Source organism: Podarcis liolepis, assembly GCF_965112155.1.
Source record: "Podarcis liolepis genome assembly, chromosome: 3".
Taxonomy (NCBI): Eukaryota; Metazoa; Chordata; class Lepidosauria; order Squamata; family Lacertidae; genus Podarcis; species Podarcis liolepis.
The window spans coordinates 92008389-92030254 of NC_139557.1; the positions used below are offsets into that span (position 1 = coordinate 92008389).

At 38.9% G+C, this 21866-nt stretch overlaps 1 protein-coding gene across 6 annotated transcripts in view; it reads left to right on the plus strand.

The window, feature by feature from the left end:
• CDC42BPA (CDC42 binding protein kinase alpha) overlaps positions 1 to 21866 on the plus strand; it is a 153650-nt gene that overhangs the window by 99747 nt on the left and 32037 nt on the right. For 3 of the 6 annotated variants that reach the window (XR_014524283.1, XM_083496013.1, XM_083496010.1), the window contains exons 16-22: positions 900 to 1005; positions 2760 to 2884; positions 6107 to 6212; positions 7004 to 7152; positions 8273 to 8364; positions 10482 to 10558; positions 18762 to 18800. Coding sequence is in view for 4 of the 6 variants with exons in the window: in XM_083496013.1 (XP_083352139.1) it covers positions 900 to 1005; positions 2760 to 2884; positions 6107 to 6212; positions 7004 to 7152; positions 8273 to 8364; positions 10482 to 10558; positions 18762 to 18800 (694 nt within the window). In the remaining 2 variants the exon portion in view is untranslated. The remainder of the gene's footprint in view (positions 1 to 899; positions 1006 to 2759; positions 2885 to 6106; positions 6213 to 7003; positions 7153 to 8272; positions 8365 to 10481; positions 10559 to 18761; positions 18801 to 21866) is intronic. The other 3 variants (XR_014524284.1, XM_083496011.1, XM_083496012.1) reach the window with 1 other exon arrangement.

The window sequence follows — 21866 nt, forward strand, 5'->3', positions numbered from 1 at the left end:
GCTCATGCTCATCTTTGTGCCAGTTTGGGGACTGCTTCCCCATTCTTCATAGATGTATCTGCTCTTTGCTCTCCCATTTTTCTTCTCTAGCAATGCATTTGGCCAGGACAGGACTTTAGGGAGGGCTGTATGTGTCTTGTTTTCATTTGTAGGATTCTCCAATCTGGTAACTGTACATTTGTTACTTGTGGTGATGTTTAGAAAGTACTTGGCTTATTTTATATCTGGTAAATTGACACATGGATGTTTTCAGGTATTAGATTTTGTCATAATTAGGACCATTCTATTAACCTAATGAGAATCTTCATGCATGGGAGTTTTGCAGTTCCAGGCACCATATATGGCAACTCTTTCTTTCACTAGCTTCAGAATTGCAAAGGGTTGTAAAAATGAATAAGGATATTGAATCATAATGTTTACTCTTAACTATGACTGTTTGAGATTCGTGGAAACCTTCTCACAGCATTAAAGCAAGATTGGGTGTCATCCAGAGAACTCCAGCCCTGCCTAATTTCCTTCAAAAATTAATGCAACTTTAACTTGTTCCATTGCTTTCACTGGTTTCATCCAATATGTTGTATTTGGACAATGAATAAGAGGTCAATGTTAAGTATTTTTTACAATAGAATGACAAATGCCTGCTAACTGGGACTCTGGTGTCCCACATTAAAGAGAGGTTAATATGTACTCCTAACACAGAACACATTGTCTTGTTGTCCTGAGGCAAAACAGATAATCATGTTATTCCAGTTTCAGTGGATGTGCAGATTACTGTATAATATTTTCTTAGTTACTGTATATGTCAGTCCTTAATGTTCTGCAAGATTTCTGCTGAAGCATATATTTGTACTATTTTCCATATATGCTAATGATTTATTGCATTTTGTATTATCCCTTAGCCAAAGTGAAAGAGAAGAATTTGAAACAGAGTTCAAACAGAAATATGAACGGGAGAAGATTCTCTTGACAGAGGAGAACAAAAAGCTTTCTGCTGAGCTTGATAAGGTAAGTGTTTTGTGGGTGAAATTAAAAAATTGAGCAAAGTTGAAAAATTCATAAAGGAGCATATAACTGGGAAAATGTGAATAACTTCCAATACTGATTCAAGTATAATTAATTATGTTTCCATGATGGGAGTTTAGATTTGATGATATCTCTATTCATTTCCGATTAGATCCCACAAAATTACTGAATAATATAGATTAAGATACACTGGCATGCTGATTACTTTAGGAGCCAAAATGTAATTTCTATCTGGTAAGATGCAAAGTTAATTACCGATCCAAACTTATACCAGAAGTATTTATGGACAACAGACTGCTTCATTAGGTGGTTCAAAAATACTAATGAAAGACAATTAAATAAGGGATCAGAATAAAATAAAATTTATCAAATGGGTGAGGGTCAAATGTGTAACAAGGAAACAAAGAGAAAAGTGTGAAACTGTTTTGGACTTAGATTACACCAGGACTTTGGAATAACCCTTATATTGACATGAAAAAGCCTTGGACAGCCTTAGCTGGAAGAAAATGATCACTATAGTCAGCTTCAGGCATTGTTCTTATGAAAGGGCAGTTATGGTGAAAGGAAGTATATTTAGCTCTCCAAACTTGTGTGGCTCCCCCTGCATGGGGAACAGAGAGCAGACTCCCTACTTTAGAAGTTTTGCCCCATCAGGGTTGAGAAAAGTCATGCAACTTCAGGAATGTGGCTAACATGTGGCCCCCTCAGCTCCTTCCACCTTGTTTGTCCCTTTCATGTGAGTAGTGCCTCAGGAGGGCTTCCACCTCAGAAAATAGGAATGCAATATGGCAGAAGTAGCAAACCCATAGCCCTCCAGATGTTTGATTTCAACTCCCATCTTCCCTACTATTGGCCGTGCTGGCTGGAGTCCAACAATATTGGTAGGGCCACAAGCCGCCCAGCCATGCACTATGGAAACATCAAAATATAGAATTCATACAAAACCCAGGAATGCATAATTGAACTAGATGGTACTGAATTTCACTGAAATTAGAGGGCCTTCTCGGCTGTGTACTGCCTTCCCATCAGATGTCAAGGAGATAAAGAAATACACAACTTTTAGAAGAAATCTAAAGCCAGCCCTATATCGGGAAGTTTTTAATGTTTGACATTTTTGTATGTGCTGGAAGCTACCCCGAGTGGCAGAAGGGCATAATAATAATAATAATAATAATAATAATAATAATAATAATAATAATAGAAAAGGAATGTGTGCTTAAAGAGAACCTGGCAAGTGAGTGCCACAAATCAGGCATGATTTTTCCATTGTGAATTCTAGAATGCTTTGACTTTTTGCATTCCTCAGGCAACAATGAGACTCACCCATGCATGTGATTTGTTGACCATTGAGGAGATCCATTTGCACAATAGATACTATGGGTTGGGGTAGTTGGTTTTATATAGGTGCTTCTGGCAACATATGTCATGAGGACACAACCCGCAGAGCATAAGAACACAAAAAGGCCCTGCTGAATCAGGCCAGTGTCCCATCTAGTACAGCATCCTGTTCTCACAGTAGCGAACCAGATGCCTATGGGAAGCCTTCAAGCATGACCCAATTGCGCAAGAGCACTTCCCTGTGGTTTCCAGCCACTGGTATTCAGAAGCATACCTCCTCAGGCTGCGTAGGATAGTGGGGCACATTTATGGATTCTAAAAGTTCACAAGAAACACAAGAAAAGCCATTTTAGGCCAGCAAGCCAAGATCATACCTCTTGTCTTTAAAATCTATTCAGCTTACAGCCATGTATGAGAGACTAAGTATGAGCAACCGGCAACTGGAAGAAGAGATGAGAGATCTTGCTGACAAAAAAGAATCTGTAGCGCACTGGGAAGCCCAGATCACGGAGATCATCCAGTGGTAAGAACTTTCATCTAATCCTGTCTGCCACTGTCCCTCATGCAACAAGGCACGTTCTGTTTTGGACAAACAGAATTTAATTCTTCAGTCCCCTGGTGTTCTATTTCCAAGCTTCAGAAAACTCAACTCTTTTCAGCAGTGTAAACCACCACTGGGTATAGTTGTTGGATTTTCAAATACAAGTGACAACTAGTAGAATTCTAAGTAGCTTCATATATGATAGAATAAAAGGTGGTGGAAGGTTTTTTTCTAGTATTTAGTCACAGAATTGGCATATTATCCTTCTTTGTTGATATCCTATAAATTAAATTTAAAACACAAAATAAAAAAAATGAATCTTGTGGCATCTTAAAGACTACCAAATCTGTAAGCTTTCTGGGACTGCAGTTCACTTATTCATATACATTAAGAGGCTGCCTCTTTGAAAATTGCTACAGAATGAAAAGTAGCCTTCAAGTGATAGTTTCTAATATTCCCTTCTATCATACTGACAAAGCTCAATCCCCTGTCTTTTACAGTACTCTGAAATAAAGATGCAGGCATGAGTTTGAACTGTTAGTGGGGAAAACAATTTTTTGCAGCGATTTGTTTTTCCATTTTTGGACCATTTGTAAAATGTAACTCTGAAAACAATCTGTACCTAAACATTTCCACAGATCATTTACACTGATTAATGTTAGTGTCTTGTGGCAGTATCATTTTTTAAATGTTTGTGTCCTTTTTATCTGCTTTCATAGCAGCTGTATAATTTAATTTTGTATTAAGTAAAAATGGATAAACATAGTCTTTTTAGGGAAGCCTTGTTAGCTAGACAGTGCTTTCACATCCAGTATAACTTTACTGTCCATATTTAGGCATAGCTCTGGCTTTTGAGTATGGTTAGTCAATGCACGTTGGGCTCTGAAACACTGGATGTGGTCCAAGCAATGTAGTTCACTTCATAAATGTACATAATTCAAACTCAAGGATCAGGGTCCATTTTTCACCCTTGAAGGTCTGCTTTTACAGAAGCAAAGAATAAAGAATCAAAGCTGGATGATTTATAGTACTTCTTTGTCATAAACAAAAGTCTCTCATGCAAGCCGGGTGAAGGGAACACAGTAAAGCAAATATGTTTATATATTTTCTCTCACTGACTGGAAATTAAGTGGTTATGTGTTCAGGTACTTCCCTAGCAGAAAGGTGAAATTTAGTACACATAGAATCCAATGTACCTCGAATATTACAAAAGCCTGAAGTATGGTCTGTTTGGACCTGTCAAAACTCAGGATATGAAATTAATTCTCCAACTGATCCTGCTAATTATTATTATGAAATATATTGGTGTTGGGTTGTTCGTTTGTTTTTGCCACATGCAATTCAAAGCAACTTACAAGAAAAGAAAACACATGCATGCAAACATTAAAACCAGGGCAGGGGAAATTGAGACAGCCCTATGGTTGCCATGGAGATTGTGAAATCCCATGCAAAAGCAGTAGACAGAGCCTCAGTGTGAATGTTCAGTCTCTCCCAAAACTACTTTCGTCAGAGAAGTTTGTGGGTAGCAGTTACAATCAGTGCTATTTTTCTAGAAAAAGGGGTACAGGAACTCACTATGATCGCCTCCCTTGCTCTCTTATAATGGCAATGGAACCCACCTTAGAGGTGCCGGAACTGAGTTCCCGCTAAAAGAAAGCTCTGGTTACAACAATGGTATCCCCAGTCTGACCTGGCAACAGATGGCAGTCCCAACCCAAGGTGGAAAGGTTTCCAAGTGAGGTTAATGGAATCATTTTGAATCACAGCAATTCCCTGCACCCGCTGTCTGAGATGATGCTGTGCCACATCTATTAGTTCAGCTGCACCCAGCTCACCCACTAAGGTCTCAGCAATACTCCTCGGATCGATTCCATTCATGTTCAGATCAAGAATGTCTATGAATTGACCTGGCACCAAACAACAAGCATGGAGAAAATTAGGAAGATTTTCCGAGCACACTGAGCCTGGCACTGCCATTCCTGCAGGAATGCAGCCTAGCTCTACACAATGCAAATGAACTGCACAAATGGCATATTGGAACTTATTGCCATCTACTGGTTGCTAAAGATGCATACAGCTTTTGCATAGATCTCAATACCAGTTTCCTTTTGGGCTGGTTAAAAAGAACATCTTATGATTTCTGTGTGCAGGAGAGATTTGGGCCTTTCATTGCCCAATAAAACGGTCCGTCCAGTTGAAATATGGAAGCAGATGGAATGGTGGTCGTAATTAAACACCTCCCTGGAACTGTTTCACACGTGGCTTTTCCTACACAGACAGCTTCTCCATGTAGGAAAAGGCATATGCACCCTCATGTGTGAAAAATGCATAAATGTGTGAGTTGCTACAATTACATGTGTTCAAAGGAGCATGTTTGTGATTTTGGCTATGATCCTAAACATCTGGCCTTCATTACAGCTATGCCAATTCCATGCTGATTGCTGCCATCATTCACACATTTATTCAGCATTCACAACCTGAATGCTTAGAAAAACTGTAAGGATCATGATTTCCTGAAATATATATATGTATTATTCAGCTGTCCCCCCCATTATAATTATAATAAAAAACGGAATTCATTTATTCATTTACTTTAAAACAACTACTCATTGTCAGCTTTGGGAGAGCTAGAGTGATGTAATGATTAGAGTGTTAGACTGTGACTTGGGAGACCAGGGTTTGAATTGGTATTCAGCCATGAAGCTCTCTGGGTGACTCACTCCCAGCTAAACCTACCTCGCAAAGTTGTTGTGAGAATAAAATAGGGAGAGGAGAACCATGTACCCACCTCAAGCTCTTTGGAGGAAAGATGGGATATAAACACAATAAATGAAATGAAGATAGAAAATGAGAGTATTGCATTATATGCAATGGTCACCACCTGCCCATATACACCTGTGCACCACTGAAATGAGTGGGAGCTGTACAAGACCATGGAACATTATGTCCTTTGGTGCCTATTTTTTAGAAATGTTAAGGATTCAGTTCCACAGCACCCAAGAAAACTTTAGGGGCATCACGTGGGTTGTTTCCGCTTGCAGCTTAACTAATTGGGCTTTATTTTTCTATAATTATGATTGATTTTATGAAATTCTCATTCTGGCTGTTTTTCAACATCCTCATTATCTCTCTAACTTAGATATCACAAAAACTTAGCCTTTGCTTTTGCCAAAGTTCTTACATCTTATTTCACTGCTTGACTAGGGTAAGCGATGAAAAGGATGCCCGAGGCTATCTCCAGGCCTTAGCCTCCAAAATGACTGAAGAACTAGAGGCCCTGAGGAACTCCAGTTTGGGGGCAAGAGCAACAGTAAGCAATTATTAAGTGTCTTTTTTAAAGATTTCCTGTGCCATCAAATAAATGCCTAATGTGAGTTATATTAGCTACCAGTTACAGCAGATGAATCTTGAAAGGTGTTCCAGAGAATTGTCTAGTCCTGTTAGCTGGACGAGTTTCAGTTAGTAAGGCTTGAGGATGCAGACAAGGTGCTTCAATCAGTCAGGGCAACCATTTGCACTCTGGACTCTTGCTCCTCTTGGCTGATGAAAACTGGCAGGGACAGGATAGCTGGCTGGGCTAGGAAGGTGATTAATACCTCCTTCTGGGGTCCTCTTCCAACTCTGCGATTCTGTGAATCTGTGATCATTTAATTCTATACTGATTTTAATCTGTTACAAGGTAGTGTACAGCATATAAAAACAGTTATTTCAACATTACATTTAAATAATCAAGCTGACTAAAATCACTGTTGTGGACAATAGTCCCCATTCCATGACATCCCAGTTTAAACAGTAAAGGTTGTATTTATTAAAGCTTGTTTAAAGGAGGTCAGAGAGGGCGTGAAAACTTTCTCTGTGATAGATTCATCCCCCCCCAATGAATAAGTATTTTAATTGATGCTAATGTATTCTATAGCATAAATGGAATATTTCATAAAACTGCTGTTGCCTATAAAAGAATAAGATAGGACAACAACGTTTTTTATTACTTGGATCAAAGAAAGATAATGTATTTGGGGCATTGCCAGGACTCTTTTGGAAGACCATAAGATTGAAATGTAACAAATGCCTTAAATAAAAGGAAACGGCTTTTCTTTTTAGGACATGCCCTGGAAGATGCGGCGTTTTGCAAAACTGGATATGTCTGCAAGGTTAGAGCTACAGTCAGCCCTTGATGCAGAAATACGAGCCAAACAAGCCATTCAAGAGGAGTTAAATAAAGTTAAAGCTTGCAATATTGCAACAGAATGGTAAGAATTGGTGGTTCTAATGTTCTAGCTTGCAAAGACTTTTCTACAAAAGACATACTGATAAATCCTAAAATATATCGCCTGTCAAACTGTAATCCTACAGTTATTCATGGCAGCCTGACTTAAAAGCAAAAATTATCCTTCTATAATTTGTAGTTAATTGAATCATTACTGGAAAATCTGTGCTTTTTTAAGGTGCTTCAAAGATCTTTGTTGAAAATAAAATTTATGTTGCATTTTACAACTTTTAAAAAAGCAATAAACTGCATTCCTCTGCTAGTTTACCACGATTGGCTTATGGATTCTGAAGAACGATCTTTTTCCATCACGATCCATTTTGTTGACTTAAGAAATTCAATGATCGAGGGAGCTGATTGAAGGCAGATAATTTATAGTAAATTGACTGCTCCAGGTCATATAATTTATATAAAATTCTTGTTGCAGGCAAGACTTTTTAGTTGCCTTTGAAAACTAAAAGTAGCAGCAAGAGTCCAGCTAAGTAGCAGCATGAATTCTGTTCAATTTTCCCCATAACAGAATTCAGCAATGAAACTGGCATGAAACGTATTCTGTGACTGCTAACATAATAGCTATTTTAATAGTAATACCCGAATAGCAAGACCCAAATAGCTATTTTTCATAAAGGGGTGATGGCCAACTCGAGCTTCAATTAATACATTTTTGAAAGGTAGCCAAAGGCTTAACAAGCCAGTATTAGACTAGAATTTCCAGAATTAGTTACTGGAGTTGCATATTGGAACATGCATCTCCACCAGTAAACATTACAGTTGCTAGGAAATGGCCACCAAAAATAATCAGTGCTGTATTTTAAAATAGAGATCATTTATTCCCATGCCTGCTGCTCATACTGTTTTTCATAAACAGAGACTAGAGCCAACTCAAAGGATATTCAGAGACAATCACTAATTCCTTTTTCAAGGTTCCTTGCTACAGTAGCACTCACTTCCACGTTTTGTGTTATACTTCTGACAGTGTGACGTGGCTGACATTGATCTTGACTGAACAGTGCTGAAAAAAATATGTTCAAGTAACGATTAAATAACATGGCCCTTACTAATTGGATCTCTCTCTATCTCTCTCTCTTTTTATTTGTATAAAGCAAACTACAGGAATCTGACAAGAAGAACTCTGACCTATTGTCAGAAATAGAGAGACTGAAAAAAGAGACAGAAGAACTCCGATCAGAAAAGGGTACGAGAATTGGTGTCCAAATAAAGGAAGGCAAAATCCACTCCACAGCAGTTGGGTATATCTTATCAAATAAGAATGGCGTCTTAGAGTGTGCTGACAGAATATGGATTTTGGCTTCTAAGATACCATCATAGCTCTTACATGATAAGATGTACCCACAGCTGTTATAGAAATACAGAAGGACAGTTGTCTTGGTTCATAAAGTCTTTCTTCCAAATCCTTTTGTTTTTGTACTATACAGCAGTTGATCACTATTTACTAGAAAGTTGCTGGCATAATGAGTAGTTACAACTCAGATATTTTATGTATCGTATGGTGAAGAAATCATTTAAAATGTGCCAATTCTTTTGATTTAAGCTACAAGCCACCTAGAGTAGTCTTATAGAGTGGGAAAATAAATTATAAATTATTTTCTCAAAAATAAATGTCTTATCGATTGCTCCTACAATCATTCTGTTTGTTTGTATATTTACTTAGCTCTTCATCTTTTACCAGTGCCATTCTGGGTTACAACCAGTGCTTTTTTCTGTTGGCACAGTGTACCACCACCTCTTCCCCCCAGCCACCATCTTGCCACCACCGCTTGCCCGCCCCCCAACTCACTTGCTCCTCTCTCCCCACACAACTTTGCCGCTTGCTCCTCCTCCATTGCTGCTGTTTCATGGGGCAGGTGCCTGGCAATCACCAAGTTACGATCACCAAAGCGCCTCTGCTCTGGTGCGACTTTTACGATTGTCAGGCACTTTCCCTGAAAGTGGTTTGGCGATTGTAAGGGTTGCACCAAAGCGCCACTAGGAGGCTGTGCCTTCAGCAGGAAGCAACAGTGACAGAGGAGGAAGCAGCAAAGGGGGAGGGAGCAAGAGAGCGGGTGGAGCAAGCAGGGTGGTGGTGTTGTGTACTGGCACCTATTATTCAAAAAAAAACCCAAAAACAAATCCCACAACCCACTGGTTACAACTTAAACAATACCACAATCGGGGTGAACATTAAGATACAAAAGGTTGATTCCTTCATGTACTGTCATCCTATTCATTTTAATTGCTGTGCCATTTTGCCCCATTGATGATGGTGAGTTTTCATGATCAAAATATGTGTTTACTTAGCTGAGTTACATACATCCGATTCAAGCCCATGGGTGCTTCTTATTAGCTGCTCTTTCAAAAGGGCATTGTCCTTCAGACAAATCAGCAGTAGGGTAGAATACAGTACTGTTTGGATAGCTTCATAGTGGGGAATCTCCTCTGAAAAACTGTCCATGGAACACTAGTTGCACTGGACAAATGTTTCACTCAGTTTAAATTTAAAACCACCCAAGAAAAAGCCCAGAAAGTTATATTTGTTGGAGGAGTAGATAGAAGTGGATCCCTTTAATGGTAGAGTGTGGTAAGAACTGCATTTGTGAAAGGAGAGATAAGGGGACCAAACCAATATAGCTCCGTGAATCTGTAAACTTAACCTTACTCTGGCTTAGGTTGGATCTAGACACATCAAAAGAAGTGATTCAGTTAAACACGTTGTAAACTCATACAGGGGAATCCGGTAGGGAAAGATAGTCCCTTCAGAATGTCATCTGGTGTCACAGTGTTGTATCGCATATACAACGCATATAAAACACTTTTTCTTTACCAGTCTAGCTGAGTCCTTAGTTATACAATCTGATCCTTAAAAAAAAATGTTTCAACTGCCACGGTACTAGTGGGTTTTTTGCTGCTGCAGGGGCCAGAATTTTGTAAGCAGCTCTTGATATATAAGGCCAGAGAATAGTTTTCAGATTCAGTGAGGTTTACCAGTTGTGCACTTGCACCAGTACTGGAAATCTTCATTGTATCCAGAGGATATCGGTCTAAGAATTTTAAGTACAATGGTTATAAGTATGAGGAATAGATAAAGATGCTAAGAAATTAATATGCAAACTTAATTATTTTGAGATCTTGTTGCAAATGACATGATGTTGTACTTTGGAGTGTTACAGCTCTGCTTCCTTTTTCTTTTCCTGAGCTGTGGAGCATGCTGGTGCATTTTGGAGTAGCAACAGAGATAACTCAAGAAGGACAACCCATAGACAATGACCCAGTTGGCCATTTTCTATAGGTTAAAGACTTGCTGCTGTTTTCTAGGTGTAAAGCACCAAGACTCACAGAATTCTTTCTTGGCATTTTTGAATGCGCCTACCTCTGCTCTGGATCAATTTGAAGTAAGTAAACAGCTGATGTATTATATATTTTGATATCATATGTATATTCAGTTTGTGGTCACTACTGCTTTGAAATAATAACTACACTTATGTGTTGGGGGGGGGGATTCACCATGCAAGCCTATCATGTCTATTCAGAAGCAAGTCCCCTTGAGTTCAATGATGCATGCTCCTGTGTAAATGTATATAGCATCTCAGCCTTTGATCTCTAAGGAACATGTATTATTTGTCTTATACTTAGGTTTTGATACTGTGTTGTTTTTTATTGCATTATTTCCATGCATTGCTATAGGGATCTTTTAATTGCAACTCCCATATGTTCAAATCAGAAATTTACTTCAGACACGTAGTAAGGCAAAAACCCTCCAGATTCTGTTATTTTCTCAGATAATTTATTTTAGGCATTTATTTTCACGTCCCTGATTTTTCAAAATAATTAGGTTGCTGATTTCATAGAAAGCAGGGGACATATCTTAAAATAGAAATAAAAGAAATAAGAATAAAAATAGAAATAATAGAAAAATAGAAATGAAAAGTATTGTGGATTCCATTGTCTTCCTTGTTCAAATAAAGTATGGGCCCTACAATATAAAACACTTAGGTACAAATCTTACTTTTAATAATATTTCTATCTCGTTCTGTTATGAATGGAAAATACAGAACAGAATAGTTTCATAAAATACTGCGACCTCTTGTCTCCCTTTGTTTTCTGAACTGCTTTCTTAGCACAGATGAGATTAGAAAACCAAGACAAAGTGCAAGATAATAGATTGTGTTTAAGCAACCTGCGAAATTTCACCCAAATGCCCCTTCACTTTAGGAACTGCATGCAAGAATAGCATTGCTTTGTCCTGTTTGAGGATGATAGTGCTTTTGTGACACCAGCAAGCGTGACCCCTCTTCTTAGGCTTCTTTGTATTCTTAGCCCTCAGCAATCTACACACTTTACATTTAAGGACGCCGTGCTTAAAATGTTTAGAAAGCTCAGGACTAACACAACTATAACAACTACCACAACTATTATTTGTCCAGGCAGGTGCATTATCTGACTCATGAGAGCAGCAAAATAACTAGACCGTACAATAGTGATGGGATGAAATCAGGCCAAATCTTTATTGACACCAGCAGGCGGAGCAAGGGTTGGCATGGCATTGGGTCCCAGGATCGGTTCATCATTCCACAAGCCGCATGTTGATGGAATGGATCCGCTGGGTTTGGATTGCTCCAAATCTGTACAACAGGAATCAGCCAGTGTTGAATCTTGCTGTGGTGCAAGCCAAGCAAGCAAGGTCTCACTGGCAGACCAGAGTGCAGATTCCAACCACGCAAATACCAACCCACACTTGGGTTTGCCATGGTCAATCCTCCCCTCGGGCCCCTTGTGGGGGGCCCCCTATACAATGTTGATCCTGACCAATGCCATTTCCACCCTCATACAAACAACATTCTTCCACCTAAAAAAGGAAAGCCATAATTTCACCGAGGGAAAGGCGAAAAAATCCCAACCAAGTGCCAATCGCGTCGGGAGAGAGAAATTACTTTCCAGCCCAAAATTGCTCAGTTAAGGCGCTAACCCGAGGGTGGATGGGCAGAAAGCTCTCAAAGCAAAATGACTCTGAGCTCCAGGGGAAGCAGCCTTAGGCTTTCCCCTCCCTTCTGCAGCAAGGACTCATGGGACAGCTTTTTCCTATGAGCCCATCACACAGAGAAGATACTGGGCAAAATCTTGCCCAGTATTTTGCTGCAATCTATGGGCTACAGTGCCGCCAGACAAAGGCATCCCATGCTTATTGGGCATGAAACAGGGCTTGTAAGCACAACTGAGAAATAGAACTCAATTTGGGGACGAAAGAGACACATTGGCCAAGATCCCATGTTATATTCAGCCAAACCATGCTAAGCACAAATAGATCAGCCATAGTTTGGTTTAGCATGTTGTCCCAACATGAGCTTATGGTTTAGCTCTCTCCAGGCAAGCCATGAGCTGTAACCAAGATTTGTTCTATGGTACACATTGTGCTTCATCATTATTGAGCAGATACCTTACTAACATGGCCACAGCAATGTACTATAGCTGAAGCAAAGGGGACTGAGTAAAGGCAGGGACCTGGGATCTAAACACAGATGAGATTATGGACTGGGGTGAAGGTCCCAATTGATTGAGGGGGCGGGGAAGCAAGGGCAAATGGAAGAAAAATTGGAGCTGGAAAAGGAAACTGTTGCTGTCACTTGCCCAGTCACACAGATGTAGCCCATCTTTATGGCCACAGACATTTTGTTAGTTTGGATAGTAAAATCCTGCCACTAAGAAATTGTGACAATTAATGGCACATTCCACATCTGCATGATTCTCCTAAAGGTACAGCAAACCTAAGGAGTCTGTATTGTTCTAACAATCCTATGTTCCCTTGCACTGTCTTTAATATAACTAAACTACTATGTAATATTGGTGGAATAATAGTCAGTTAACAAAAGCTGTTCAAAGGGTATACTAAAAAAGAATAATATGTAAATCATTTGGAATCTTTCTTCACTTGATTTCTCAACAGTATGGCGGTGCTGGTTATTTTCACAAAACAGAAGTTTTCATCTATCTGTTTCTGTTTCTTTACTGCTCTATACGTTAAAATAGGATTCCTTTTCTTCTTCATCATCCTCATTGATTGATTTTATGGATGACGTAAGTCAAACCAGCAAATTATTCAGTAGAAATCAGATTGATTTGGCAAATTTGAATAGTAATGCAGTCACTTTAACAAGCCGTGCCATCAAGAGCATGAAAATCTACAGAAGGTTTTAGTGCTCCTGATATGTCTAAATCCTGAGTATTTATCAATATAGTTCTTTTTTAATGGCATGCATTTGTGTATGTGTCTGTTGCTTTGTTTTGCTATTAGAAGGAGCTGAGATGCCTCACACTCACTCTGCCCTAATATTTTCTACATTGTTATTGATATTGTTTGGTCAGAAGTTGACCTTTAAAATATATTGCTGCAATTTGGTTTTTGTTTTGGGTGAGTGTAAGTGTATTATCTTCCTTTGCTTTGTGGCTGTTTTCTTTCCTCTGCTCAGTTTCTTTCCCTTCATATCAGTGATTTCCGCAGACTTTTTGAATTTCAGATGGCAACTAAGCATTATGATTGTTAACACCATCCATTTTTATTTTACTTTTTAATATTGGACATTGACGAAATTATTAACCTAACTGATTTTATACCAGCTAATGGATGTTTTTCAAATTGACTGCATTATTTTATTGCAAGGATTTTTGTAGTGGATCAATAAATTAAAGACTAGGAATGTTGTAATCCCAGCTCCTTTTGAAAAAACCTTAAATACAACCATGTGGTAGAAAAAATATTCTTACCACTGAATATGGGAGTCCATACAGAATGGTGATGTAAAGAGGGTGCAGTGAATACTCATATTCTGATCAAAAATATTTCACAAGTATACATCCAGTTATTGTGTGAGTAGTACTGTGCTCTAGTGCTTGTGATGTCATCATTGTGCTTGTGATTTTCACCATTGAAGTATTTGACAACTATCTGAGTTAACAAGGAGCAAAAAAGAATTTGTCTTTTAAAATGGACTTGAGAGTTCAGCAGTGCACTTTTCTGTCCTATTTACAGATTTAGGGTTTTATCCAACTGGGTCATATTTAGAGAAGACCTGTGGAAATCAGTGGACATCAGTTAATCCTGACTAACTTAGGTGCATTGATTTGATTTCTCTGGATCAACTCTTGACTTAGTAGGATACAAACCTTAGACTGGATTTTTATCTTCAGTACATTTCGAAGGCACTCTGATTCAACAGGGTTTAGAGGATTGCAAGCTATATAAAGTATACCTTTTGTGTAAAAATGATAGATAAGTTCTAGATACAAAACAGAGCTTCAAAATCTCTATTTTACATGAGTGTAAGAAAGGTTTTTGTTTTCTGTTGCTTACCATTTGTTTCTGAACGGTATACATGTTCCCCATCTGCAACATTAGAACTAGCACTTCCTTGTATTTAAAATCCTTTTTAAAAAGAAAAAATGACCTTTTTATTGTAGCATAACTCCACTCCCACCTCACTCCAAATCAAAGATCCTACTTGCCTTCATTATAAGTGCTTGTTTAATTGATTTCAACTATAGTAACAGCATTGTGCATATATTTGCACATTATTACACAACAATAGTTCTATGTTCACAGTAGCTTAACTAATTTGCCAAGCACACTGATGAAATCTACCACACAACTTGAGTTTTCAGAAGATTGTAGCTGCTGAAGAGTTAGCTAATGGAGATATTGGCCCTGTTAACACATCACACTAAGCCAAACCATGGCATAGCATAAACAAACAAGTATGTGGAAAGGAGATCACGGCTGCTTTTCACCTCCTCAGGTATTTTGCTGCTGCGTTTCTCTAAGCTAAGCTGTGATTTGGCTTATCATGCTTGTGGTTTAGCTCTCTCCTGGTAAATAATGAGCTGCAACCAAGGTTTGTCCTGCACCTTTTACTCATTTGTGCTAAGCTATGGTTTGGCTCCGAGTTACGTGCAAACAAGGGCACTGACTAGCGGGATGTGTTCTTTCCTTCATATGCATGCTGCAATAATAAAATGGAAATTAATTTGTGCTGATTTCAAGAATTGGGGTGCATTGTCTGCTTTTATTAAGAGGCTCTTAGTAATAAATCCATTTAAGGGGGCTGTAGATGAATGGTTAGTGGATTTGTGCATCATGGTAATGCTAGGCTTCTACCCGCTTCAGACAAACTGCTTACTGTGAAGGAGAAGTCTCCACATACTGAGATTTAAAACGGCCCCTTTATGAATAATAGAATTCTCATCTCCTGGCTGTTACAGGCTTCCCCAAATCACAGACCCCTTCTTCAAAGTCAGTCTCTGACCTCGCTTCTCCTAGTGCCCACTCATCAGTACCCAGCCACCACCCCTCAGTGTCCAGCCAGTCCCTGGCAATGGGTAACTGTAGCCAAGCTAACTCCAGCTGGGTAAAGTCACCACAGCTGTTGAAAGGCGCTTCAAGCCACAGAGGTCACTTTACCTGATTCTTTTGAGGGAGCACCGCTCCATCTTTGCAACCTTTCCATTTGTTCTGTTACACACAATACACAAGTTTGTGTTTCTCCCAGGCAAATAGTTTATATACTTAAACAAAACTATGAACAATTGCAGCTTACTTTAATTAGGCTAACAAGGAAGCATATAATTTTTTCTATTTTTACTAGGGAAAGATAAGTGTCTAGGTTCGCAGCTGCACTTAACAGTAGACTGCAGATGGAAGGAGAACAAATATCCCACTGTGAAAATGAGTCATTGGTGCTGTTGCATTACATTTTGTCTCCTTCCAGAGGTAGCTCACTGAGGACCTGCTGCACAGTTAGCCCATCTTCTTCAAGAACATTCTAAGTTATGCTTTACTTCAAATAAACATTTTCCACCATTGTATTTTTCTGAAAATACTAAGTGAACCTGTCCATTCCCAGTTTTAAAGAATGTTGTGCTGCACGAATTTAGGTTTCCCCCTATTCCCCTCTACTGCAAGGTGCAGGTTGTGTAATATGAAGAAGGGGCTAGAATGATTCAATTATTTCCAGAATTAGAACTTGCATTTCATGAGGACCTTGCTATTACATTCTCCATACTTCCCATATCATTCATGACCAGGAGTAGGTTTCTAGATTATCGTCGGTGACAGCAGCACAAGTTCACCAAGTTTGCTTTTTCAGAAGATGTGCATTTTGTCATTATTCCATAATTCAATACAATTAAATAAATAAAATTGGTTCAGTGCAGTTCAATGCAAGTATCAAAATATCTAGAATTAGAAATATTCCTCCCAAACTATTCCCCCTTCCCTAGTCAGATACCCACCAACTCAGCCTCAATAGTTCCTGGGTCTATCAATATGTCCATGCACACATATACGGTCATACAGAACCATCATCCTTCACTCTTGTCCTACAATATATCACAGTAAGCAGAAGTCCTCAGACTGCTGATTTCATACTTTGGATACAGTCAGGTCAAATTCATTTAAGAAGAAAAAAAGGAGGCTAGGAAGGTGTGCAGTAATCATTGAAGACTGTCCTTGGAATGAAAGTTACATTAATAGAAGAGTCCTGGGGTGTCTTGAGCTGAGATCCCCTCATTAGAAAGGGAAATTTGAACTAGCAAAGATTTTTATAAATTTAAGGTGCTTTCCATCATGTTCTATAAGAAAGAATAGTAGGGCAAGAAAAGTAAAATGTTTCTCAACCATCAGTAGGTTTATGATCATATACGAAGTTTATGCTCCTATCGTAAAACTGCCAGATTATCCTTAACATTTTTAAGCAGTGCTAATTTTTAACAATGGCTGTCTTCACTTTGCCCCAACCACTCCAATATGATTCTATTAACAAGAGTAGCAGATTCAGTTAAGTTGCCCTCTATTATAGGATTTTAAAAATATGTTCTAAATGCCCTCTCTGTTGTTTTTTTTTAAAAAACCTGTTGAAAGCAAAGTTCATAAATCCACCTGATTCGAAAATGCACCTTCTGGGGGGCTGGGTCTGCTTCTTTTGAGACAATGCCTGCATTTTCTCCTTCTTTGAAACCTCAGACTGTGCCATGGTGCTCCCTCTCTCTACCACCATTGAAGGGTGGCATTCAGTGGTCCTGCCTCCTCCCTCTGAGCCAAGGTGAAGGGAGCCTGCAAAACTTTGAGGAAGATTTTCATCAGAAGGGCCCAGCTCCAAGTTGGGGCCTTGAGTGGGAGAGCTCTGATTCATGGCCTCTTCCTTGCACTCATGGTCCTCACCATGGTCCTCAGAGTGGGCCATGACAATTAGCTTCATGGCTTAACAGGAATTTTAACCTCTGACTCTCCTGCCCTACACCATCCTGACTCTCGGTAGCAATATAATACTTGAAAAAAAAGATTCTTTTATTTTATTTTTATTATTAGACCATTGAAATGTTTAAATGTTTTTTATGGTTCAGTTTTCAGTTAGTTCCCCATATTACTTTTCTTTGCAAAGAATTGCTGCCTTGTCTTCCATAGGTGAGGAGCATCACCTGAGGAACGCAGAGCTGTTTCCCAGTAATTGCATACATCCTTGTGTATCCATCTTTCCTTCTTGATCAAGTTAAAATGAAAGCTTAGCAAAGAAGTTGGAAGGAACTGAGCCTTCTTTCCTTCCTACTTTACCAGTACCTTATGGCACATTTTGTGGGGGGGAAAGAAGGGGCAGAGTAGTTTGTATGCTGGCAGCCTTATCATTTACACACTTGGCTTAGGGGACCCCTAAATGTGAATATACAGTCATGTGTCAAAAAACTTTCATTACTGGTAAGTAACAGTATTCCTGTTGTTCCTGAAATGATTTCTTCTCACGTGGAGTCAGATCATGCTCAGTCATTTCTATAGCCTTGCGGATGTAGTCTTGCCACAATGAACTTTCTATATAGCATCTAGGTCAAGCCTACACAGCTGCCAAATGTAACCTATTCAGCTATACATCGCTGGCCACTGAGTAAATCTGGAAGGCCTTAAATTGCAAAACTGTGGGATTGCCAAGACATAGCAAGCCATAATGTATAGTTAATTTAGCAGGTCACAAATTATTCAAGCCTATGCTGAATGACCTTTTTGTCAGTCTGAGTTGAAAGACTTTGAGCATTTCTAAGGATTTGAGCACTTATTAGGAAAGGTTTGTATCTGCATTGTAAGCAGAACTCTTTTGGCGCTCGCATGAAAATCATGATTTGCTTTGGGGCGAAGTTCTCCCGATGACAGTAGTGGAGAGGAATTGCATCACAGAGGAAGGGGGTTAAATTGCCTCTCTCTGCCTGATAAAAACCTGATAATTATCACTCTTCCCCAGCTGATGTTATTCACCTTTTTTTTTTAAAAAAAAAAACCATGTTAAATACAAAGATACATTTAACCAACTTTCTGTTTAGTTTGGCCCTTAAAATAGTTGTGAGAGAAGTGAGTGTTATGAACATACAAGTTTGAAAAAATGTTCTCCTGTATTTAGTTCTTTTGGTTTCCTTTTGAAAAAGAATTCCCTATTACATGTCTCTGTCCTCACAATTCAAAGTATTGTACATATTACTGTATGTGTCTTGTGATAGAAATTTGGATCTGGATTATGTGCCTTTCTGTTTCGTTCTGTTAACAGTCTCCTCCTTTCTCTGTTAAAGCGCTCTCCTTCCTGTATTCCAGCTCACAAAGGCAGACGTGTAAGAGGATGTCTTGCTGTGTGTGGCCTTTTAGTTTTGCCTATGATGCACATGCTTTTTCCTTTGTTTAATGTAGAGCATTTTTGTTGATGCTGTTTATGCCTTGCATATTTATCCTGCTGCTTGTCTTGTGCTACTGCTGCTCCTATGCTTTCATTGCATTCAATGCTGTTTAAGTAAAAGTTCTGGAGAATGTGTGTGGCGTTTTCGTTTTTTAATGTTGTACTCTTGGCACTCGAATGTCACAGAAACAAAAGATGACGGCAAACTGGAGTCATTAAAACTAATTAGGTTGCAGTGCATGATTATAAACAGAATTAAAACCCACTTCTTCGTCTGCCCTGCTTCCTGTAGGAAATACCGGTAGCAAGACAAGATAATACGGAAGTTTTTGTCGTGGTAGATTAATTTGATTTATTTATTTTTTAATAAGGAGGCACTGAACTTAAAATCAGTAATCAATTTCAGTTATCCTTACTATTGCTGTGATTCTGTCCTAAACACAATGGGAGCAGAATGGTGCCTTGCCCAACTTATTGTCAAGGATACTAATGGTGTTTTCAGTTTTGTCTGTTGTCTGTTCATTGGGCAGAAAACACAACCGTGACCTAGTCTAGAAGCCAATTCACACAACCTGACATTCCTGCATTGTGCAGGATGTGTGTGTGTGTGTGTGTGTGTGTGTGTGTGTGTGTGTGCTAGAGGGCCCCTTGGATCCCTTCCCACTCTACAATTCTATTATTTGAACAGGCGAGGAGCACTATGCAACTTGAGAAAACTGATAATTGGATAGGCAGTGTGTGTTTTCAGTACAGGACACTGCACACACCTACATTAGGTCCCTCTTTGATGAGGGACTTCTTCACCCAGTAGCCTTTTGCTCTTGGATTAGGGTATATCAGTGCATGAATAGCTGACAGCTAATTACTAGATCTATGGGTGCAGTGGTACTTTCTGGACTGTGTTGAGAGCTCTGGTTATTGAAACAATGTACATAGAAGGTGCAAGCAGCATGTGCAAACCAGTCTTTTGCATTTCCCTTGTCCTTTATTTGGGAGGAGTATTGAAGGAAAGCACCAATTTTGGAGTGGGGGGCTTAGATATGTGCAAATCCTCTGATTATATTTCCTCCATGCTGACACATAGATAAGGCATATGATATTGTGAGGCTTTGCCAAAGTATGTATGCAACAAGTTTCCCTGGGAACAGTGTCAGGCACAGCCCTCAGTGGAGATGGGAATAGCTTCAACAATTCCTCCAATAGATGTCCAGTATTTACAAGCAATATTTTCAAAAAATGTAGAAATAAAGCCTTCTTTAGTACAGTAATCTATATATATTAGCTAAAGAAAATATAATTCCTGATATTCAGAGAGGAGTGCATTTTTTTTTAAAATGCTGAGCATAGAAAAGAATTTCTGCCGCTGATTGCTGCACTGCTTGAAACAGTTTATATGTAGCAAGCTGGCGTATTGTTTAGCATTTGGTTGCTTATAGTATTCTCAACTTGTAGTTCCCATCTTTCTTAAAAGAACCGAACAGCGGTTTTTGTCACAGTTTCTGCTTTGCCCAGTGTAAACACATGTAAAAAAAGAAAAGAAAAGGCAAACCAGACATTAAGATTGCCCATGCAGCTGTTATCTACTAATACCTTTTAAGGGGCAAATGTGTAGGGAAGCTTTTAATGTTTGACACACTATTGTTTTTTAATATTTTGTTGGAAGCTACGCAGAGTGGCTGGGGAGGGTATTAATAATAATAATAATAATAATAATAATAATAATAATAATAATAATAATAATAATAATAATAATTATATGCAGCCCAGATGTGTCCTATATAGTAATTAAAATAGTTTAATTTTTGTGCTCTCTGGGACAACACAATCTCCCAACAGTTTTGCAAAACACAATAGTGAGTTGCATTACAAATAAAAATATTCTAAGATGTTGGGTTTTCCAAAATGGCAATTGATGGTTTATTTGAAGCAACTAGATTTTTTTTGCAGAAAAATGTAATATTTGGACTGACCTCTATGCTATGGGGAGGGGGGTGGCAGGGCAGGTTGGGGGAGCTGGTAACTAATGAGAAAGTTGTAAAGGTAAAGGTACCCCTGACCATTAGGCCGAGTCACAGACAACTCTGGGGTTGCGTGCTCATCTTGCTCCATAGGCTGAGGGAGCCGGCGTTTGTCTGCAGACAGTTTTTCCGGGTCATGTGGCCAGCATGACTAAGCCGCTTCTGGCGAACCAGAGCAGGGCACAGAAACGCCATTTACCTTCCCGCCTCAGTGTTACCTATTTATCTACTTGTACTTTACGTGCTTTCGAACTGCTAGGTTGGCAGGAGCAGGGACCGAGCAACGGGAGCTCACCCCCTCACAAGGAGTTGAACCATCAACCTTCTGATCGGGAAGCCCTAGGCTCTGTTGGTTAAGACCACAGCGCCACCCGCGTCCCATATGAGAAAGTTGTAGTTGAACTAAATAAAGGAATTAGATTTTTAATTAAAACTGTCTTCCCTCAAATATATTTTCAAGGAAGCAAACCCATGTCTAGTATGGCAGTGTAAGAAAATATGTAGACTTAGCCCATTGTGTTTAATATAATCTTTAACATGAATATGGACAGAACAAGATGAAATCAAATATTGCATAACACCTAAACCATCAAACAATTTCTAATTACAGTAACCAAAAAAATTGAAATTAGAAAATGTAGATCAAGGCATCACTGCAGAACAGAATCTTTTTCTATTATTTTGCTTCTGATATTCACCCTTTATGAGATTCTTTTATTAGGCAAAATATATTCTAGCCTCTTTTGCTTAGCGTTCAAAACTTCAGACTACTACAAATCAAACAAAAACGTATAACTCAGTGGTTATAGTATGCTTGTACAAAATACTTTCATATGTCATGATGGGCAATTTCTTGTTGATAATCATCACAATGTATTGCTATGCTTAATTCATTGGTATGGTTCCTTAATGATCAAGATTTAAATTAACAGTGGGGAAGCACCTTAACATATTTTTTTGCTATCCATTGCAATTCATAAAAGAAC